The 16,189-nt window shown below is 39.9% G+C and overlaps 1 protein-coding gene across 7 annotated transcripts in view; it reads right to left on the reverse strand.

Moving 5' to 3' along the window:
• RALGPS2 (Ral GEF with PH domain and SH3 binding motif 2) overlaps positions 1-16,189 on the reverse strand; it is a 214,042-nt gene that overhangs the window by 56,393 nt on the left and 141,460 nt on the right. For 5 of the 7 annotated variants that reach the window (XM_075936864.2, XM_075936865.2, XM_075936863.2 and 2 more), the window contains 3 exons: positions 15,990-16,080; positions 13,582-13,649; positions 6,635-6,770 (listed from right to left, as the gene is read on the reverse strand). In XM_075936864.2, coding sequence (XP_075792979.1) covers positions 6,635-6,770; positions 13,582-13,649; positions 15,990-16,080 — 295 coding nt within the window. The remainder of the gene's footprint in view (positions 1-6,634; positions 6,771-13,581; positions 13,650-15,989; positions 16,081-16,189) is intronic. The other 2 variants (XM_075936867.2, XM_075936866.2) reach the window with 1 other exon arrangement.

Below are 16,189 nucleotides of genomic sequence, written 5' to 3' on the forward strand. Positions count from 1 at the left end.
AGAAAAACAGTGTAATCTTGTTCTCCAAAAATAGCATTCTACACAGATACGTGTTTTAAGTTCATGTGGACTTTAGAACTGCCGAAGGATACAGGAAATTATAGATCCTGTCTCATACAAGTTTATACAGAGGCTTTGGGCTATAAGGGGTATATGAACACATAGTAGTTAGCTTCTTATTATAAGCCTCTGTTAGAACTACTGCCCTGAATCTTAGAAGCAAGCAAGAGCTGCTATGAATACACAAAAGATATATTAAAAAAAAATGAAAGTAGCAGTTTATCATTTATCTGTAGGTAAACATTATTATTACTGGAGACTACTGAGCCAGAAGTATTTTGAAACCAATTATTTGGAGTAAATTTCCAGTGCAATGCAGAGAGATTTGTGACTAGAGTTGCCATTAATAGAAATCTTGTAGGTACCATCCTGTATATTAATATTTGGTAAATAATAATAAATTCTATGTGATTCCTTTACTGTTCTTTTAGGACAGAACACATGTGAGAATGGCTTTACTACCACTATAAATTGATAGTTCCGCTGAAGTGTATTTGTATGTCTTAGTTTTTATACAAGACTTATTACACCATGGTATTTAGATGTTGGACAAAATTAAGGAGCACAGCAGTCCAAAACAAAAGGAACTTTTCTCTCTCTCTCCATTCTTTTGGAATAGAGAGGGTTTCACTGCAATAATAATAAGTTTTACTCCGTTAAACAACAATTATAAATGTTAAATGTCATGTGAGCAAGTACACAGAAAGAAATCATTCAATTACAATAATAGATAATTAGCACAGTTCAAAAGACAAGGTTACTCACCTCGAGCAATAACTGAAGTTCGAGATGGTTGTCTCTATGGGTGCTCTACTTTAGGTGTTCGGATGCTGCTGCGCCTCTAGTTGGAGAATGATGGCAGTGTCATTGGTAGGCTGCGCAAGTGGAGCAGCCAACATGCACCATTTGAAGCAGCTACTCTGCATGTGCAGCCAAGCCATCCCTTCAGTTTCTTCTCTGCCTCAGAAATGAAACATTCCAAAGCAGAGAGGAGGAAGGGTCGGTGGCGGAGCACCCACAGGAACAACCATCTTGAAGAACTTCAGTTACTGCACAAGGTGAGTAACCTTCTCTTCTTCAAAGAGTGTCCCTATGGGTGTTCCACCTTAGGCGATTATGAAGCAGTATTCGTGCTCATAGGACAGAGCTTCAGACTCTCAATCTGTACCGTAGAAAGTACAGTGTCTGAAGTGTGTATCAGAGGCTGAGTATTTTTTCTAAAGCATAATTCTTGGTAAAGGTGTGTGCAGACGCCCAGGTTGCAGCTCTGTAAATGTCAGTTATAGGCACATTCTTTAGGGAGTCTGTAGAGGAAGCCATTGCCCTTGTGGAGTGAGCCTGCATTACTGTTGGAGAGTCTTGATTAAAGGTGAGATAAGAGAACTGAATGCATTCAGAGATCCATTTGGATAATCTCTGCTTAGCGATAGTTGTACCTTGGGACCTCTTCTGTAATTGAAACAAAGAGTCTTGAAGACTTGCAGAATGGCTTATTTCTTTCCAAATAAAAGGCAATTGCCCTGCAGACATCCAAGGTGTGCAGAGCTGTTTCTCTGTTGTCTGCATGAGATTTTGTAAAAAAAACACACAGGTAAGTATATTTGCTCATTGCAATGGAAGGAGGTTGGTACTTTTGGGAGAAACTTGGGATATGGATAGAGAATAATTTTGTCTTTAGAAAACATTATATAAGAGGAGGCGGTATGCCATAAGGGCTCTAAGCTCACCTACCCTTCTTGCTAAAGTAATGATTACTAAGGTGGCCACTTTCATGGATAGGTGTAATAATGAACAGGTAAGCCAGGGGTTCAAATGGTCTGTCTGTTAATGCTCTTAGTACTAAGTTAAGGTTCCAGGCTGGATTTGGAGTTTTTAGGGGGGGGGGGGTATAAATTTTGAATTCTCTTCATAAATTGCTTGATGCTGGGATGACCAAAAACAGAGTGCTCTTCTAATGGAAGACGTAATACTGTGATTGCAGCTAAATTTACTTTTAGAGAACTAAGGATGATACCTGTGGCTTTGAGAAATAAAAGGTACTCAAGGATATAGGGAAGTGGGGCTGACATGGCGATCATCACACCTTCTGGAAAATCAGCCATTTCTGCAAATATGATTTTCTAGTAGATGGTGTGCGGCAATTCAGGAGGATCTCCTGGACAGATGCAGAACAAAACGTTTCAAGCAATGTCAGCCAGCAAGGAGCCACACCTAGAGTTGCAGAGTCTCTAGGCTCGGGTGGACATAGCTGACACTTGTTCTGCATGAGAAGGTGAGGAATGGAAAGCACCACGGGGTCACTGTCGTCATTTGGAGGAGTTAAGGGTACCAAGTATGTCTGGGCCAACCAGGTGCTACTAGAAAGACTGTGGTTCTGTCCTGTTTTATGCTGAGTATGCGATGGAGAAGTGGCAGTGGTGGAAAAGCGTACACGAGGGACGCATCCCACTTTATTGTAAAGGAACTCCCTAAAGACTGGGGGCCGATGCCTATAACGTGAGCATTTGGTACTGGTGCTGGTTGCAAATAAATCTATTGTCTGGTATTTCCAGCATTTGAATATCAGGACTAGCATTTTGGGATGGAGTTCCGACTTGTGATTTAAAGCAAAATGTCTGCTAACCTTGTCTGCCATGACATTGTGGAGGCAGGAAAAAAGAATAAAGGAATTTGTGTGCAGCCATCTTGGTCTTGTTAACAAGAGAGCAAGAGTCAGGCTAAGTCTGTGGCCTGACAACGCGAGATCTGTAATTAGACGCTGCCTTCGCCTCCATACAGAGATAAGGATAGAATGCTGACTCTGGTAAGGACCTTGAGATAAGGAGCATCAGGGTGGAACTAAATAACTGTTAGCCATTGGTGTTTGTAATGGGAAGGAGACTAATTGTTATTGTTATTATATTTAATAGACAGTATATAAACTGCTTCATAATTGCTTGTATTCGAAGATCTGCCTCGGTGAGGGGAGGAACTCCCCCCCTGTCCGAACCAGTTTTTCCCTTGCTGCAGCTCGTAATAAAACTGCCTCTGGCTACTTGTTGCTTACAAACTCAGAGTGAAGACAATGTTTTCTTCCACAACATCTTCCTTGCCTGGCAAGTAAGTGGCTCTCAGATGAATGATGTGAGGAATGCACCACTTCAGTAGCTGAACTGCTTCTGAGCCTAGTGGGTACTAGCGGGCCTTGCCCTGACTGTTTATGTACTACATTGTACAGTACTGTAGAAATTTGTACCGTTCTATTCTGAATCAAGGGTAGAAAGCGTTGAATTGCATTGTGCACCGCTCTGAGTTCCAGGAGATACATATTTATAAAGCCTAGATTCCTCCGGAGACCATTGTTCTTGAACGGTATTGTGGTTAATATGGGTGCCCCAGCAGAGGAGGGAAGCTTCTGTAGTGATCATTCCAGACAGTGGTTTGGGGTGGAAAGGGATATCATTACAGACATTGCATTGATTTGTCTATATTGACTAAGATAGTGACTGCTGTATTCTGGCTGGTATAGACAACTGCTAGTTGATGCGGTGATAGTGTGGTCTGTATACTGTTCGTAACCATGTCTGTAATGGCCTCATGTGTAGTCGAGCGAGTTGGACCAGATATAGCTGTTGCCATGTGGCGTAGGAGTTGTACACAGAGTTTTGCCATGACCTGTGGCCTGTCCTGTGATGCTGCTACAAGATCTGCGAGCATTAGAAACCTCTGATGAGGGAGTGATCTTGAGGCAGACATACAACCTACCTGAGTACTGATGAATTCCCAACCATTATGTTTGCTGTTATTGTGCACTTTTGCAGATTTAGCTGCAAGCCAAACTTGTTGAAGAGGGTTCTGGTGATAATGACCGCTTGTGTCATAAAGATGGGTCCCTGAAGAGGGATGGAAGAGCAGGGTGGAAAGGGGAGTAGATGAAAAAAGCAGGCAAAGACTGGTTCGCACAATTTTTAGCACTCATCTGTCCATGGTGATCGTACTAGATATAAGGATTTTAGGCAGTTCCCAAATGGGGTAGAGATGATCAGATGCTGTCTTGGAGCGTTTGGGGCTCTCTGGCCCTCAACCAACCCTTCAAAAGGTTTGTCTAGATGTTGAGAGTTTCAAAGTTGATGACTTGTCTACAGGTTGCCTACCTCTGGTCTGACATTGTCTGTGCTTGTTGCTGTAATGTCTTTGGGACTGTGTGAAAGGGGCAGTTTTGTATCTGAGTAAAAAAATCTCTCCCGTCTTTTCTTGGTTACAAGTATGTGTATCATCAGGATTTTGAAGGTATACCAGGAGTCCTTCAAGGTGTGAAGAAAAGCGTTGGTGTATTTGGTGAAGAGTTTTAAACACTCAAATGGCAAATCTTCTACCATAGCCTGGATTTCCCTGGAGAACCCCCAAAATAAGAAAATAGTGGCAGTACTAGCAGTAAATATTGCGGTGAAGATGGAGAGTGCCACTGTATCCGCTGAATCTAGCGGAGCCTGGAGTGCCGTGTGAGAGATAAGTACACAATCACTAACATTTGCCTTGTACTGTTCTCATTTGCTGTCCAGCAAGTGTTCAATAAATGATGACATTTGTTTGATCACACTGTGTGTGTACTTGGCTAATAAAGCAGCATGGGTCCCAGTATGGCCAATTGGTTGGCACTGGCATCAGTGGGGGTAGCCACTACGGTGGTTGTTGTGTTGGTCTTGGTGAAAAGTGGCGAGGAGTGTGAAGGCCCAAGGAAGTGGGGTATTGATATTGCTAGTGTGGCTGACAAGCTGAAGCGAGAGGTAGTTGGAGTGCCATCGCTGCCTAACAGCGGTGTTCTAGGCACTGAGGTAACTAAGATGTCCTCATTTGTAGTAAATGACAAGGGTACCAAGGGAGTCAGTGCTGGCACCAGTGCCAGACTGGTATGGTCTGTTCCACCAGCGGTGCCGAGTGCTCGGTATATTTTGACAATGTAGTAAGTGGCAGCATGGAGGCGCTTGGTGCCAAGGTGGAAAACAGTTTTGCTGGTGCCAAGGAGGTCTGTGTTGGTGTCAACGGTGCCTACTTAGGCTTTGCCTTGGAAGGTGCCTTAGAGCTGACCCATGCCGGGTTTTTCGCTCCTCAGTAGGTCTCCATGCTAGATGTGCCCGGTGCCTCACGGTCCGGTGACACAGGTGCCGCATTCTTTGACAGAGTGCTTTTTCATGAGGAAATCACCCCAGGATGAAGAATGGGAACACTTCTTTGACGACTGTGCTGAAGTAGAGTCCGTGGAGCTCAACCCTGAGGGAGCTGCCTTCTCTGACACTGCCATTGGCGACAGATGTCTTGGTGGTGTTGTATGCTCTGGATCAGAGGCTGCACTGAGTGACTACAGGAGCAGGAGTTTAAGTTCAAGCTCGTTAGCCTTCCTTGCTCTTGCTGTGAGCTTTTTAAAATGTGCACTCACTAGTTGAGTGCAGCTGACCCAAGCACCAGACACACTGTGAGTGTCCCTCAGATACTGGAATTGAAAGTCTGCAAGACAGACTTTTTAAAACCTGGGGATCCAGGCATATCCAAAAACTACTGCAGACATGGGAAGAGCAAAGACCCTTTTTTGGTGTGAAAAACACTAACAATTATTTGTAATTATAAACTAACAAGTAACTATCTAATTTCTACAACTAATTATAAATCTAACAGGTTGTTGAAAGTGACTGAAGACAGCAGTGGCAGAGAGAACAACTGAAGGGGTAGTTGGCTGTGCATGCAGAGTAGCTGCTCCAAATAGCATGTGCCGGCTGCTCCATGCGTGCAGCCTGCCAACAGCACTACTATCAGAATTCTCCGTCTAGAGGCACAGTGGCTCTCAAACTCCTAAGATGGAGCACCCTTAGGGACACTCCTCGAAGAAGAAGAAGAATAAAATCTGGATGCACTTTGTTTTGGCCTCAATTCTTTTCAGGTGTAATTTATGGAAGGCATAAAGGAAAGGAGAGAATATTGGAGTGATAATGGGTTAAAAAGTAACTGATATTACCTGCTTAAGCTTAATAATCTACTGTTTGAAGTACCATACTATACAAGCAACCTTGTGAGAGAGAATTATTTTAGCTTCATATGCAGATAGGTGCTCTGGTTCTGACCAATCATATTGTACTCCACAAATTTGGAATTTTATGGGATCTGTTCTTGCAAATTCCAAAAGAAAACCCAGATGCAGAAAAGATGAAAGCCATGAAAGCTCTTAACTACATAAATATCATATCTTTTTTATTTTTACTTAAAAAGCTGTTTTATATTGTGTGTGCAATAAGGAAATACAGGTCAAGTTCTCTAAGTGTGGAAGATCATCTTCTATGAGTAAGCCTGACTCGGAAAACAATGAAGGTTAGCGATAAAGAAGTAAACTTTTCAGAGGCAAGCAGCAAGATATGAAAATGCAAGTTTTAAAAAAAACTGATTAATGAATGGAGAAGCCATGTTTCTTGCGCAAATTCCTTTCAGCAAATTAGTTGTGTTTTGTGGTCTTTACGTAGGAAGATTGCTAATTAAAAACTTTTGTAGTCAGAAGACAGTCCAATATGCAAATGCTCAAACACTTAAAAGTAAATAAAATGCTGACTTGTATCCCAAGCTGTGACATTTCCTATGCCCATGTGGTAACAGGTTCCTAGGTGATGGGGGAGTGGGTGGTAGCAATGCTCCTTCAGCTGCAGCATTTTTCCGTGTACTTTGTGGAGATGCTCCCACTTCAGAACCTGTGAGCAAAGGAAAAATAGTAAATCCTGAAAATGAAAAATACTAATGTGACTACTTCAAATGCCATTCATCAGTCCTCCAAGAATACAGAGGGTTATATATCTCAGTAAGAATCTTATACAATTTTTAGAATGTTCATTGTATTTTATTGAAAATAATTATAAAATATTGCAGGATCTTGCTAAAGTTCAAAATTAAGATTCAGTTTAAGAGGAGCCAATAATTACTGTTAAAAAAGCAATAAGTATATAAATATTTGAGTCTTTTTAAAAGTCAAACTGTTGAGTCTTTTTAAAAGTCAAACTGTTTTATGATACATTCCCATTAGACAAGTAATGTATCTTTTGACATTCTGATACAAAGGAAGTACCTAAACGAATAAGGAAAAGGTTTATTTTGGTCTTAACCTTTGCATCCTTATTAACATGATATCACCATCATATAGTCCTTCTAAAACATCACTGTGAAAGAAAAGAGCCTTCTGTCGGTCACAGAGAGGGAAATACCATACATTATATTAGTCTACGCCATTTTAAAATAATAATTATTCTGATTAATAAATATGCTAAAAAACCTGGAGCATTACGAAGGTCAAGTAGAGCTAGGTTAAATCCACAGGGAACGGAGAGGCTAGCTAGAAAGGAATTACTGGGTATGTCTACACTGCAGTTAAAAAATTGGTGGCTGGCCCATACCTGTTTAACAGAGTATACGTTCAGGCTCCAGCTGCAGCCCAAATTCTGGGACCCTGCCATCTCATGGGGTCCTATAGTCTGAGCTGTAGCCCATGCCTAAAAGTCTACACAACTCCTAAACTCAATCTCCAAAGCTCAAGCCTTGTTAGCCTGAGTCAGCTGGCACAAGCCAGCTGCCAGGTCTCTAATTGCAGTGTAGACATACTGTATTGCACATTTACATATCTTTTGTTCTTAAGATAGTTGTTTCAAAGTAATAAATAAAACAGGAGAAGCACATTCACCTTTATCTTAATAGGAACTTTACTGGTTTTGAAAGCATTGGACCCCAATCTGATTTCTTGATGGGTAAGGTTTTCAGAAAATAATAACTTTGTTATTTTATTGCACATAGATCAAGAAATTCAGATTCAAGATTCCAACCACCACATTAATTCTGCTCCTTTGCTTGTACGAACTAAAATAGTGTCTTTAAGGCAGAGGTGGGGAAGCTAAGGCCACAGGTCTGGATGTGGCCCCTGGCTTGTCTGGATCTGGTCTCTGAGGCTCAAGGCTCCTCCCCAACATTGGAGAGCCTGTGCTGGCGCTCTAGCCCCACACAATCTACTAGCCTGAGCCCCCCTAGGGTTTGGTGTGTGAGGGGAATGTGCGGAGTATCTTTCTCCTTCTCAGTTGGGGGCCATGTCAGTGAGGAGTTTTTGTTTTGCTTCTCACTTGAATTGCCCCCAGCTGATTTTTCTGTGGGTTAGCAGCCCCCCAAAAGGTTCCCCACCCATGCTTTAAGGAATCTGGTAGAGCATGCCAACTGAGCTGGATATGGTAATTGGAGATAGACTTCTTGCAGAAAGGGATCTGGGGGTCATAGTTAGGGCCCTACCAAATCCATGGCTGGGAAAACTGAGACAGACTGAATTCTGGTCTCCCCTGTGAAATCTGTATAATATAGGGTAAAAGTAAACAAAAAGACCAGATTTCACAGGGAAGACCAGTGTTCCTCAAATTCAAGGTCCCTACCCAAAAGAGAGTTGAGGGAGCAACAAGGGGCTCGTCTAAACGACATCTCTTTCGAAAGAGGGATGTAAATTAGGCAGATTGAAAGTGCAAATGAAGCATGGATTTAAATATCCCGTGCTTCATTTGCATATTCATGTCCGAACATGGTTTCGAAAAAGGGTATTTTGAAAGAACCACGTCTGGGCTGTGGTTTCATTTTCAAAATACCCTTTTTTGAAACGATTGGACGCAAATATGCAAATGAAGCATGGGATATTTAAATCCGTGCTTCATTTGCACTTTCAATCTCCCTAATTTACATTCCTCTTTCGAAAGAGGGATTTAGTCCAGACATAGCCAAGGTTATTGTGTGTGGGGACAGTAATGGTGGGGGGGGATATGTCACAATAATTCTTCTTCAGATCTGGGTGGCTGGAGAACAGTAGCTGCTGGCCAGGCACACAGCTCTGAAAGAAGCACCTCACCAGCTGCAGCACAGAAGTCCAGATGACAATCCCATACCATAAAATGCTTACTTCTGTGCTGCTGCTTTCAGAGTTGGCTCAGAACTCAGTTACAACACTGTAAAATTTCAGATTTAAATATCTGAAATAATGACATTTATTTTTAAAATCCTGTAACTATGAAATTGACCAAAATAGTCTGTGCATTTGGTAGGGCCGTAGTTATAGTTGATCACAAGCTAAATATCAGTAAACAGTGTAATACTGTTGCAAGACAACAAACGACAAAACAAAATCACAACCCAAAAGTTCATTCCAGGATGTAGTGTGTTGTAGGCAGCACAAGAGAAGTAATCCTTTCACACTGATATGGCCTCATCTTAAGTACTGTGTCCAGTTCTGGAAACCACATTTAAGGAAAGATGTAGACAAACAACTGAAGGAACAAAAATAATTAAAAGTCTAGAAAACATAACTAAGAAGAAAGATAAAAAATGGGTTTGTTTAGTCTGCAGAAGAGAAGACAGGGGAGCAGGGGAGATCATAACAGCTTAAGTACATAAAAGGTTGTTACAAGGAGGAGGGGAAAAAAATTGTTTTCCTTAAACTCTGATGATAGGACAAGAAGCAACAAATTTAGAAAACTTCTTAAAGTACTGAAATAAATTGCTTGGAGGGGCTGTAGAATCTCTTTAAAGAGCAGCTTAGACAAATAAATGTCAAGGATGGCCTATATCCGGGGCGGAGGGGAGGACAACAGCCCATGGGCCACATCCAGCCTCTCGAACCCATCAGTCTGGCCAGAGCTCCCACTAGGGAGTGGAGTTGGGACAGCCTTGCCAGAAGGAACTAGACCAACTCCCAGGTAGCATGGCAAACAGGTGTGGCTAGCCCTTGGCCCTTTTTTGGTCCCCCTTCCTTCACTCCAGCCTCAGTACCTGGGTAGTGTGATCGCTGCGCAGCCAGCCCTGATGCTCCAGGTGTTGAGGCTACAGTTCTGGCTCTGCAGCATAATTGCAGCCCTGCCAGTCCCAGTACTCTGGGTGGCATATAGGGGGAAGATCTCAGAAGGGCAGTCAGGAGAGTCAGAAGGTGAAGAAGAAGCGTCGAGTTGGACATGGAGCAGAGAACGTTTGGTGGGTGTCAGGGAATGGGTGTGTTGAATAGGAAGTGGGTTTTGGGCATGACCTAAGGTCATCCTTCACTGACTGGGGAGGCACAGCCTTCCTAAACCTTCCCTACGCGGCCCTCCATAAAATTTCCCTATCCAAGGTGGCCCCCAGGCCAAAACATCTGCCTGCCCCTGCTCTAAATGATATTTAGGCCTGCTGTTAGCATAAGTAACTGGACTAGATGACCCCTCAAGACCTGTTCTTGTCCTACAATTCTAGAATTAACCAAATACAATTTTTTAAAAGTATCTTGTAACTTAAAGACACATACTGTAGTAATTATTTTGAAGAAATCATGGAGGATGCATGATGCCCCCGAGGACAGAAAGGAGCAAACACAGCAACTGTATTTAAAAAGGGGAATGCAGAGGACCCAGGGGGATTATACACCAGTTATCTTAATGCTGATACCTGAAAAGATACTGCAAACATTTTTTAAATAATCAGTTTGTAAGCACCTAGATAATAAGATGTTAAGTAATAGCCAGCCTTGATTTATTAAGAATAAATCATGCCAAGCCAACCTGATTTCCTTCTTTGACAGAGTTATTGGCCTAATGGATATCAGGAACGATGGTGACATGTCATCTTGATTTTAGTAAGGCTTTTGAAAAGTCTCATGTGACAGTCTCATAAAGAAATTAAGATAATGTGGTGTGACTGAAATTACTACAAGGTAGTTCCAAAGCTGGCTAAAAGACTAATCAGACAGTTATCAATGATTGCTACCAAACTTGGAGGCTGACTCCAGCGGAGTTTGGCAAGAGTCAGCCGTTAGTACCCAATACCAGGGATGTTAAGGACTAGTTGACTACTCTACGTCTAGACTACAGGCTTCTTTCGAAAGAAGCTTTTCTGGAAGAGATCTTCCAGAAAAACTTCTTCTGAAAGAGAGCATCCATACTGCCAAAGCACATCGAAAAAGCAATCTGCTTTTTTGAAAGATAGCGTACACACTGAATGGATGCTCTCGCACATTTAAACTGTGATTGCTATGGACGGAGTGGCCACCAGGGCACCTTTGCTTTTTCCTCTTCTTTCGAAAGAACTCTCTCTTCCCCGTCCACACACGCCTTTTTTCGAAAGAGCTCTTTCGGAAAAAGGCTTCTTCCTCATAGAAAAGGGTTTACCAATGTCAGAAAATCCGCTCTGTTCTTTCGATTTTTTTTCAAAAGAACACGATTTCAATGTGGACGTAAGTGAAGGGTTTTTTTTTTTTGGAAGAAACAGCCGTTTGTGTAGACATAGCCCTAGTCGATTATCTGATAAGCAAATGCTTATCGGACGGGCAGTCGACTAGTCGATTCCCCGTCCACCAACCTACCTCTATCCTGGGATCAGCTGCGCGGCATTGCTGCAAATGGAGCCCTCATTTCTGCGGAACCCAGGATCAGCTGGGGAGTCCCCAGATGACCCCCGGTTCTGAGGAAATGCTGCATGGAACCCCAGTCATCTGCGGAGTCCCCAGCTCTGCGTGGTATTTCAAATCGATCACAAACTCATGCTGCACTGCCACTTTGAAATGCACAAGAGCCCCCACTGGGGACTCTTGTACACTTCAAAGCTGGCACGCCATGTGCAGCCCAGAATCAGCAGGAGTTTTGCAGCAGGGGCTCTTGTACATTTCAAAGGAGGAATGCAGAAATGCCTATCGACTAGTCAAGTAGTCGATGGAAATTCCATCAACTACTCGACAAGTAAAATAATCAATAGTTAACATCCATACCCAGTACCATTCAATATTTTTATTAATTATTTAGCTGAAGTGAAGAGTATCCTTTAAAAAAAATCCAGATGACATCTAGGAGGGGTTGCAAGTGACTTAAATTAGAGAATTGGTCAGAAATCAACATGATAATATTCAATAAAGTGCAATGAAGAAAAACTGACGCGTACATATAAAATGGGCAATATTTGGTCAGGCATTAGTATTGCTGAAAAGGATCTGGGAGTTAGAGTGGATCATAAACTGAATATGAGGCAACCATGTGGTTCAGCTAGAAAAAAGGCTAATACTGTTCAGACATGTGTTAACAGGAATGTGTATGTAAGACATGAAACGTAATTGCCCCACTCTCCTTGGCACTGGTGAGGCCTCAGCTGGAGTAATGTTCAGTTTTGGGTACCACATTTTAGGAAAGACTATCTAGCATGGACTAGCTAGAAAGTCCACAGGACAGCAACCAAAATGATACAGGATTTAGAAAATCTGACCTATGAAGAAAGGCACTTAAAAATGGCATGTAGAGTCTTGAGAAAAGAAAAAGAAGGAAAGACTTCAAATATATTAAGGGCTGTTACAAAGATGATTGTGATAAATTGTTTTCCATATCCACTAAACATAGGACAAGACATAATGGGTTTAATCTGAAGATTTAGATTAAGTAGCATGAAAATCTTTTTAATTACAGGGGAACCTTGAGTTATGAACAGACTAGTCAATTGCACATCTAATTTGGAACCTGAAGTATGCAGTCAGGCAGCAGCAAAGACCAAATGTGGTGCAATACTGTGCTAAAAATTCAGGGAAAGCAGCATTTTTCTTCTGCATTGTCAAGTTTCAAACCTGCATTAGGTCAACGTTCGGTTGTAAATCATAAGATTTTGTTTAGTTACAAAATACCTCCATTCCAGAAGTGTTTGTAACTACTGAGCTTCTCCTGTATAAAAACAGCTAAGCTCTGGAACAGGCTACCAAAGGAGTTTGTGAAATCCCTGTCATGGGAGATTTTTAAACACCTGTCAAAGCACTGAAACCATACTGTTTCAAAGCAGAAGGCTGAATTAGATGATTTCCTCAGAGTCCCTTCCAGCCCTAATTCTATACATTTTGTGTTACTGCATACCCTGGAACTAAATTTTAATAATCATTTTGCTGTAAAAATAAGTGGTTACACCAGTTCTTTATACAACTTGAATCTTTTGCTAATTAACAAGATATCTTCTTTAATGGCATTTCTTTTATTATATATTAGAAGCTGCTCCTTAACATATTAAATTTTTTACTTTAAAGAAATAATTGTACTTTTAGTCGAAGAGTAGGATTTTCAAAAGCATTCAGCTGAATTTGGAACATAAGTTCTTTTGAAAATTATTGGATTGAAAATCCTACCATAAAATTTTTTTAAAAGTACATTTTGGATGCTGCAGCTCAAACAAGATATACACTTTGACAGGTCACTGCTCTAAGAAAGAAAATAAATTTAAAAGGAAAACAGCAAATATGAAGCTATTTAGTGTGACAAAACAGACAAGGAATATTTAAATTTGAACTTAAATGTAATATTTAAACCAAGGAACTGATTCAGTTTCCTATGACAATCAGAGTCTACATACAGAATAAAATGTAGAATTTTATGACCAATATAGTTTGTAAATCTTCTCTCTCACTTTATTTTTAGGAAAATATTTTTTCTACCAGCATCTCAAAAGCAGTGGAGAATGGATTTCAAATTTATAAGCATTTGATAATTAATAAGCATTTACCTACTAAATCTTCTCTGGAAGCAGCAGAACGTGGGGTGCTGGTTCCTGGCTCTATCTTTAATGAAAGCCTACATTAAAAAAAGAATAGAAGTTGAAGTATTAATTGATCAGGAACCTGAAGTATTTTAATGTAAGGCTTTGAAAGCTAACTTTTTGTCTTATGCTGAAATAAGTTTGCTACCATAAGTGTAAGAAAGGCTATACATGTACTAGGCATTTCAGATATGAATATCACTCACAACCAAAAAGGGACAACAACCAATTCACATATTTTCTTTTACTTAACACACGTTTATATTTATTGTGCTGCTTTCTATATCTGAAAATACAATAAAAGCGCATGTGCAAGAGTTACAGTAGACAAAGTCATTTGTTGATTTCTGTTTTAATTTTTTCGGAAACCATGATAAAAGTTTTAACCTATAAAGACATAAGAATGACCACGCTGGGTCAGTTCAATTATTCATCTAACCCAGTACCCTGACAGTGGCCAGTGCCAGATGCTTCGGAGGGAGTGAACAAAAGACAGCAACTGAATTTATCAAGTAATCCATTCCCTCTTTCAATCTCAAGGTGTAGCAAGTCAGAGGTGTAGACACACCCAAAGCATGGAGTTGCATCCCTGACCATCTTGATTAACAGCCACTGATGGACCTATCGTGCATAAACTTATTTAATTCTTTTTTAATCTAATATACTTTTGGTACTCACAACATCCCTTGCCAATAAGTCCCACAGGTCAACTGTGCATTCCGGGAAAAGTATTTCTACTTTTTTGCTTTAAACTGCTACCTATTAATTTTACTGGATGACCTCTTGTTCATGTGTTATGTGAAATGGTAAACATTACCAGTGAAATGTGCTCTACTATTTTAAAAAACAAATGAAATATCCTTCCGCAGATTTTTTGGTACAATATATAATCATGTTGATTAAGTTAATAATTCCAGCTCTTTATTTTTCCCATGCTATCTTCAATACCATAAGAAAGCTGCAAACTGCTTTTTTCAGATTAGTTCTGGTGCTTGCTAAACATTTTGGTGAATTAATTTTTAAATTAACTTGAATTTAGGAAGAACTTTTTAGAAAACAGAAAGCAAAAGATTTGTTAGCCATCGGAATAAATGTGTACAATATTGTTAAACTTTTAAAATTACCAGTTCAATACAGCTTCATGACAAAGGAAATAGTTATTTAAAAATAAGTCTTGAAGAAAAGTTACTTAAACTATTTTAACTGTATATATAGTTACCATTCTGATTCCTCGCCTGTCAGAGAAAGGGGTAGTAATGCTTTGAAGAGAAAGCTAGTGTTACAAGATTTAAGTTTCAGGTGGTTGCCTCAAACTATGGCCATCTTCTTTTACCTTCGAGAGATTTAAGATCATCATCTCCACAATTTTCTCAATACACAAAAGGTGTATGTTCCTCATTTGGTTAAACCACATTACTCAGCTCCACTGACTTCCCTAGTCCATAAAATGAATGTAAGAATTGCTACTTTGGATCAATTCACTACATCTAATCTCTGATTGTGGTCAATGCCAGATGGTTCACAAGAAAGTATAAGAATCTCTAAAACACAATTAGAAAATAGCTTCCTTATGTGGAATTTTCTTTCTAGCTGATTGGCTTACGCCCTGAAGCATGACAATTTATATACCTTGTAATTTTTAAACTCTCATAAACCTATGGATGTTCTTGTTACTCAGATACATGTAGTTCATTTTGGAACTCTGCTAAAGTATCAGAATCAATTATATCTTATGGCAAATGAGCTATACATTAAGTGTTGTATTACAATTTTCTTTTATCAAATGTAAATATATTGCTTTCCAGTCTATTATATACCCCTTACTTTTTACGTGAGAAAGTGTAGATAGGAATGTCAAATTTACCTTCTCTTTACCATTCGTTACTTTGTGTATCTTTATACACAACACAATTTTAATTCCACTCTACAATTTTAATTTTCTATTGTTAGAACACCTACAATTACTAAAATAGAGTAACAAAAAACCATTTCAATTTTGTTCAGTTCGCTTTCTACCTTTGAAAATATTTTGCAGTTTTATGGGAGAGCAAAGATACTATCCTTGATTTTTTTTAAACCAACTATAATGTTTAATTTTCTTAATATCCATCCCTCACACAGTAACAGAAAATAACATGGTTAAAGCAAAAATTTAAATCACAACTACAGTTGCTTATTTTCTAACTGCAGTTTCTTCTCATTTACCTTACATAAAAAAAATAGACTTACGGAATTAAGAGTGTGGATTTATTTACCTAAGTGAAAGTAAGCTATCTTGCCTGCTCATTATTGTATGCAAGGTTTGTAACGTAAAACTCACTTTTTTAAAAAAGGAAAGAAGCCTTAGAGTGTCAGTTGTAAAATTTCATACTTACTTGTAATTGTCATCTTCAACAAACTTTTGTAGCTCTTCTATGTATTGAACTGAGTTCAAGTATTTTTGAACATGAGGCAACAGAGGAATATCTGGGGAAGACACAATATATCAGTTATCACAATGTCATTAATTGTTAGATAAAAGTACTTTCTTGAAAACACCTGTATACAAACAGACATTTCTCTTGCTGACCTTAGG

The sequence above is a fragment of the Pelodiscus sinensis genome, chromosome 9, assembly GCF_052426305.1.
Source record: "Pelodiscus sinensis isolate ZL-2025 chromosome 9, ASM5242630v1, whole genome shotgun sequence".
Lineage (NCBI taxonomy): Eukaryota > Metazoa > Chordata > Testudines > Trionychidae > Pelodiscus > Pelodiscus sinensis.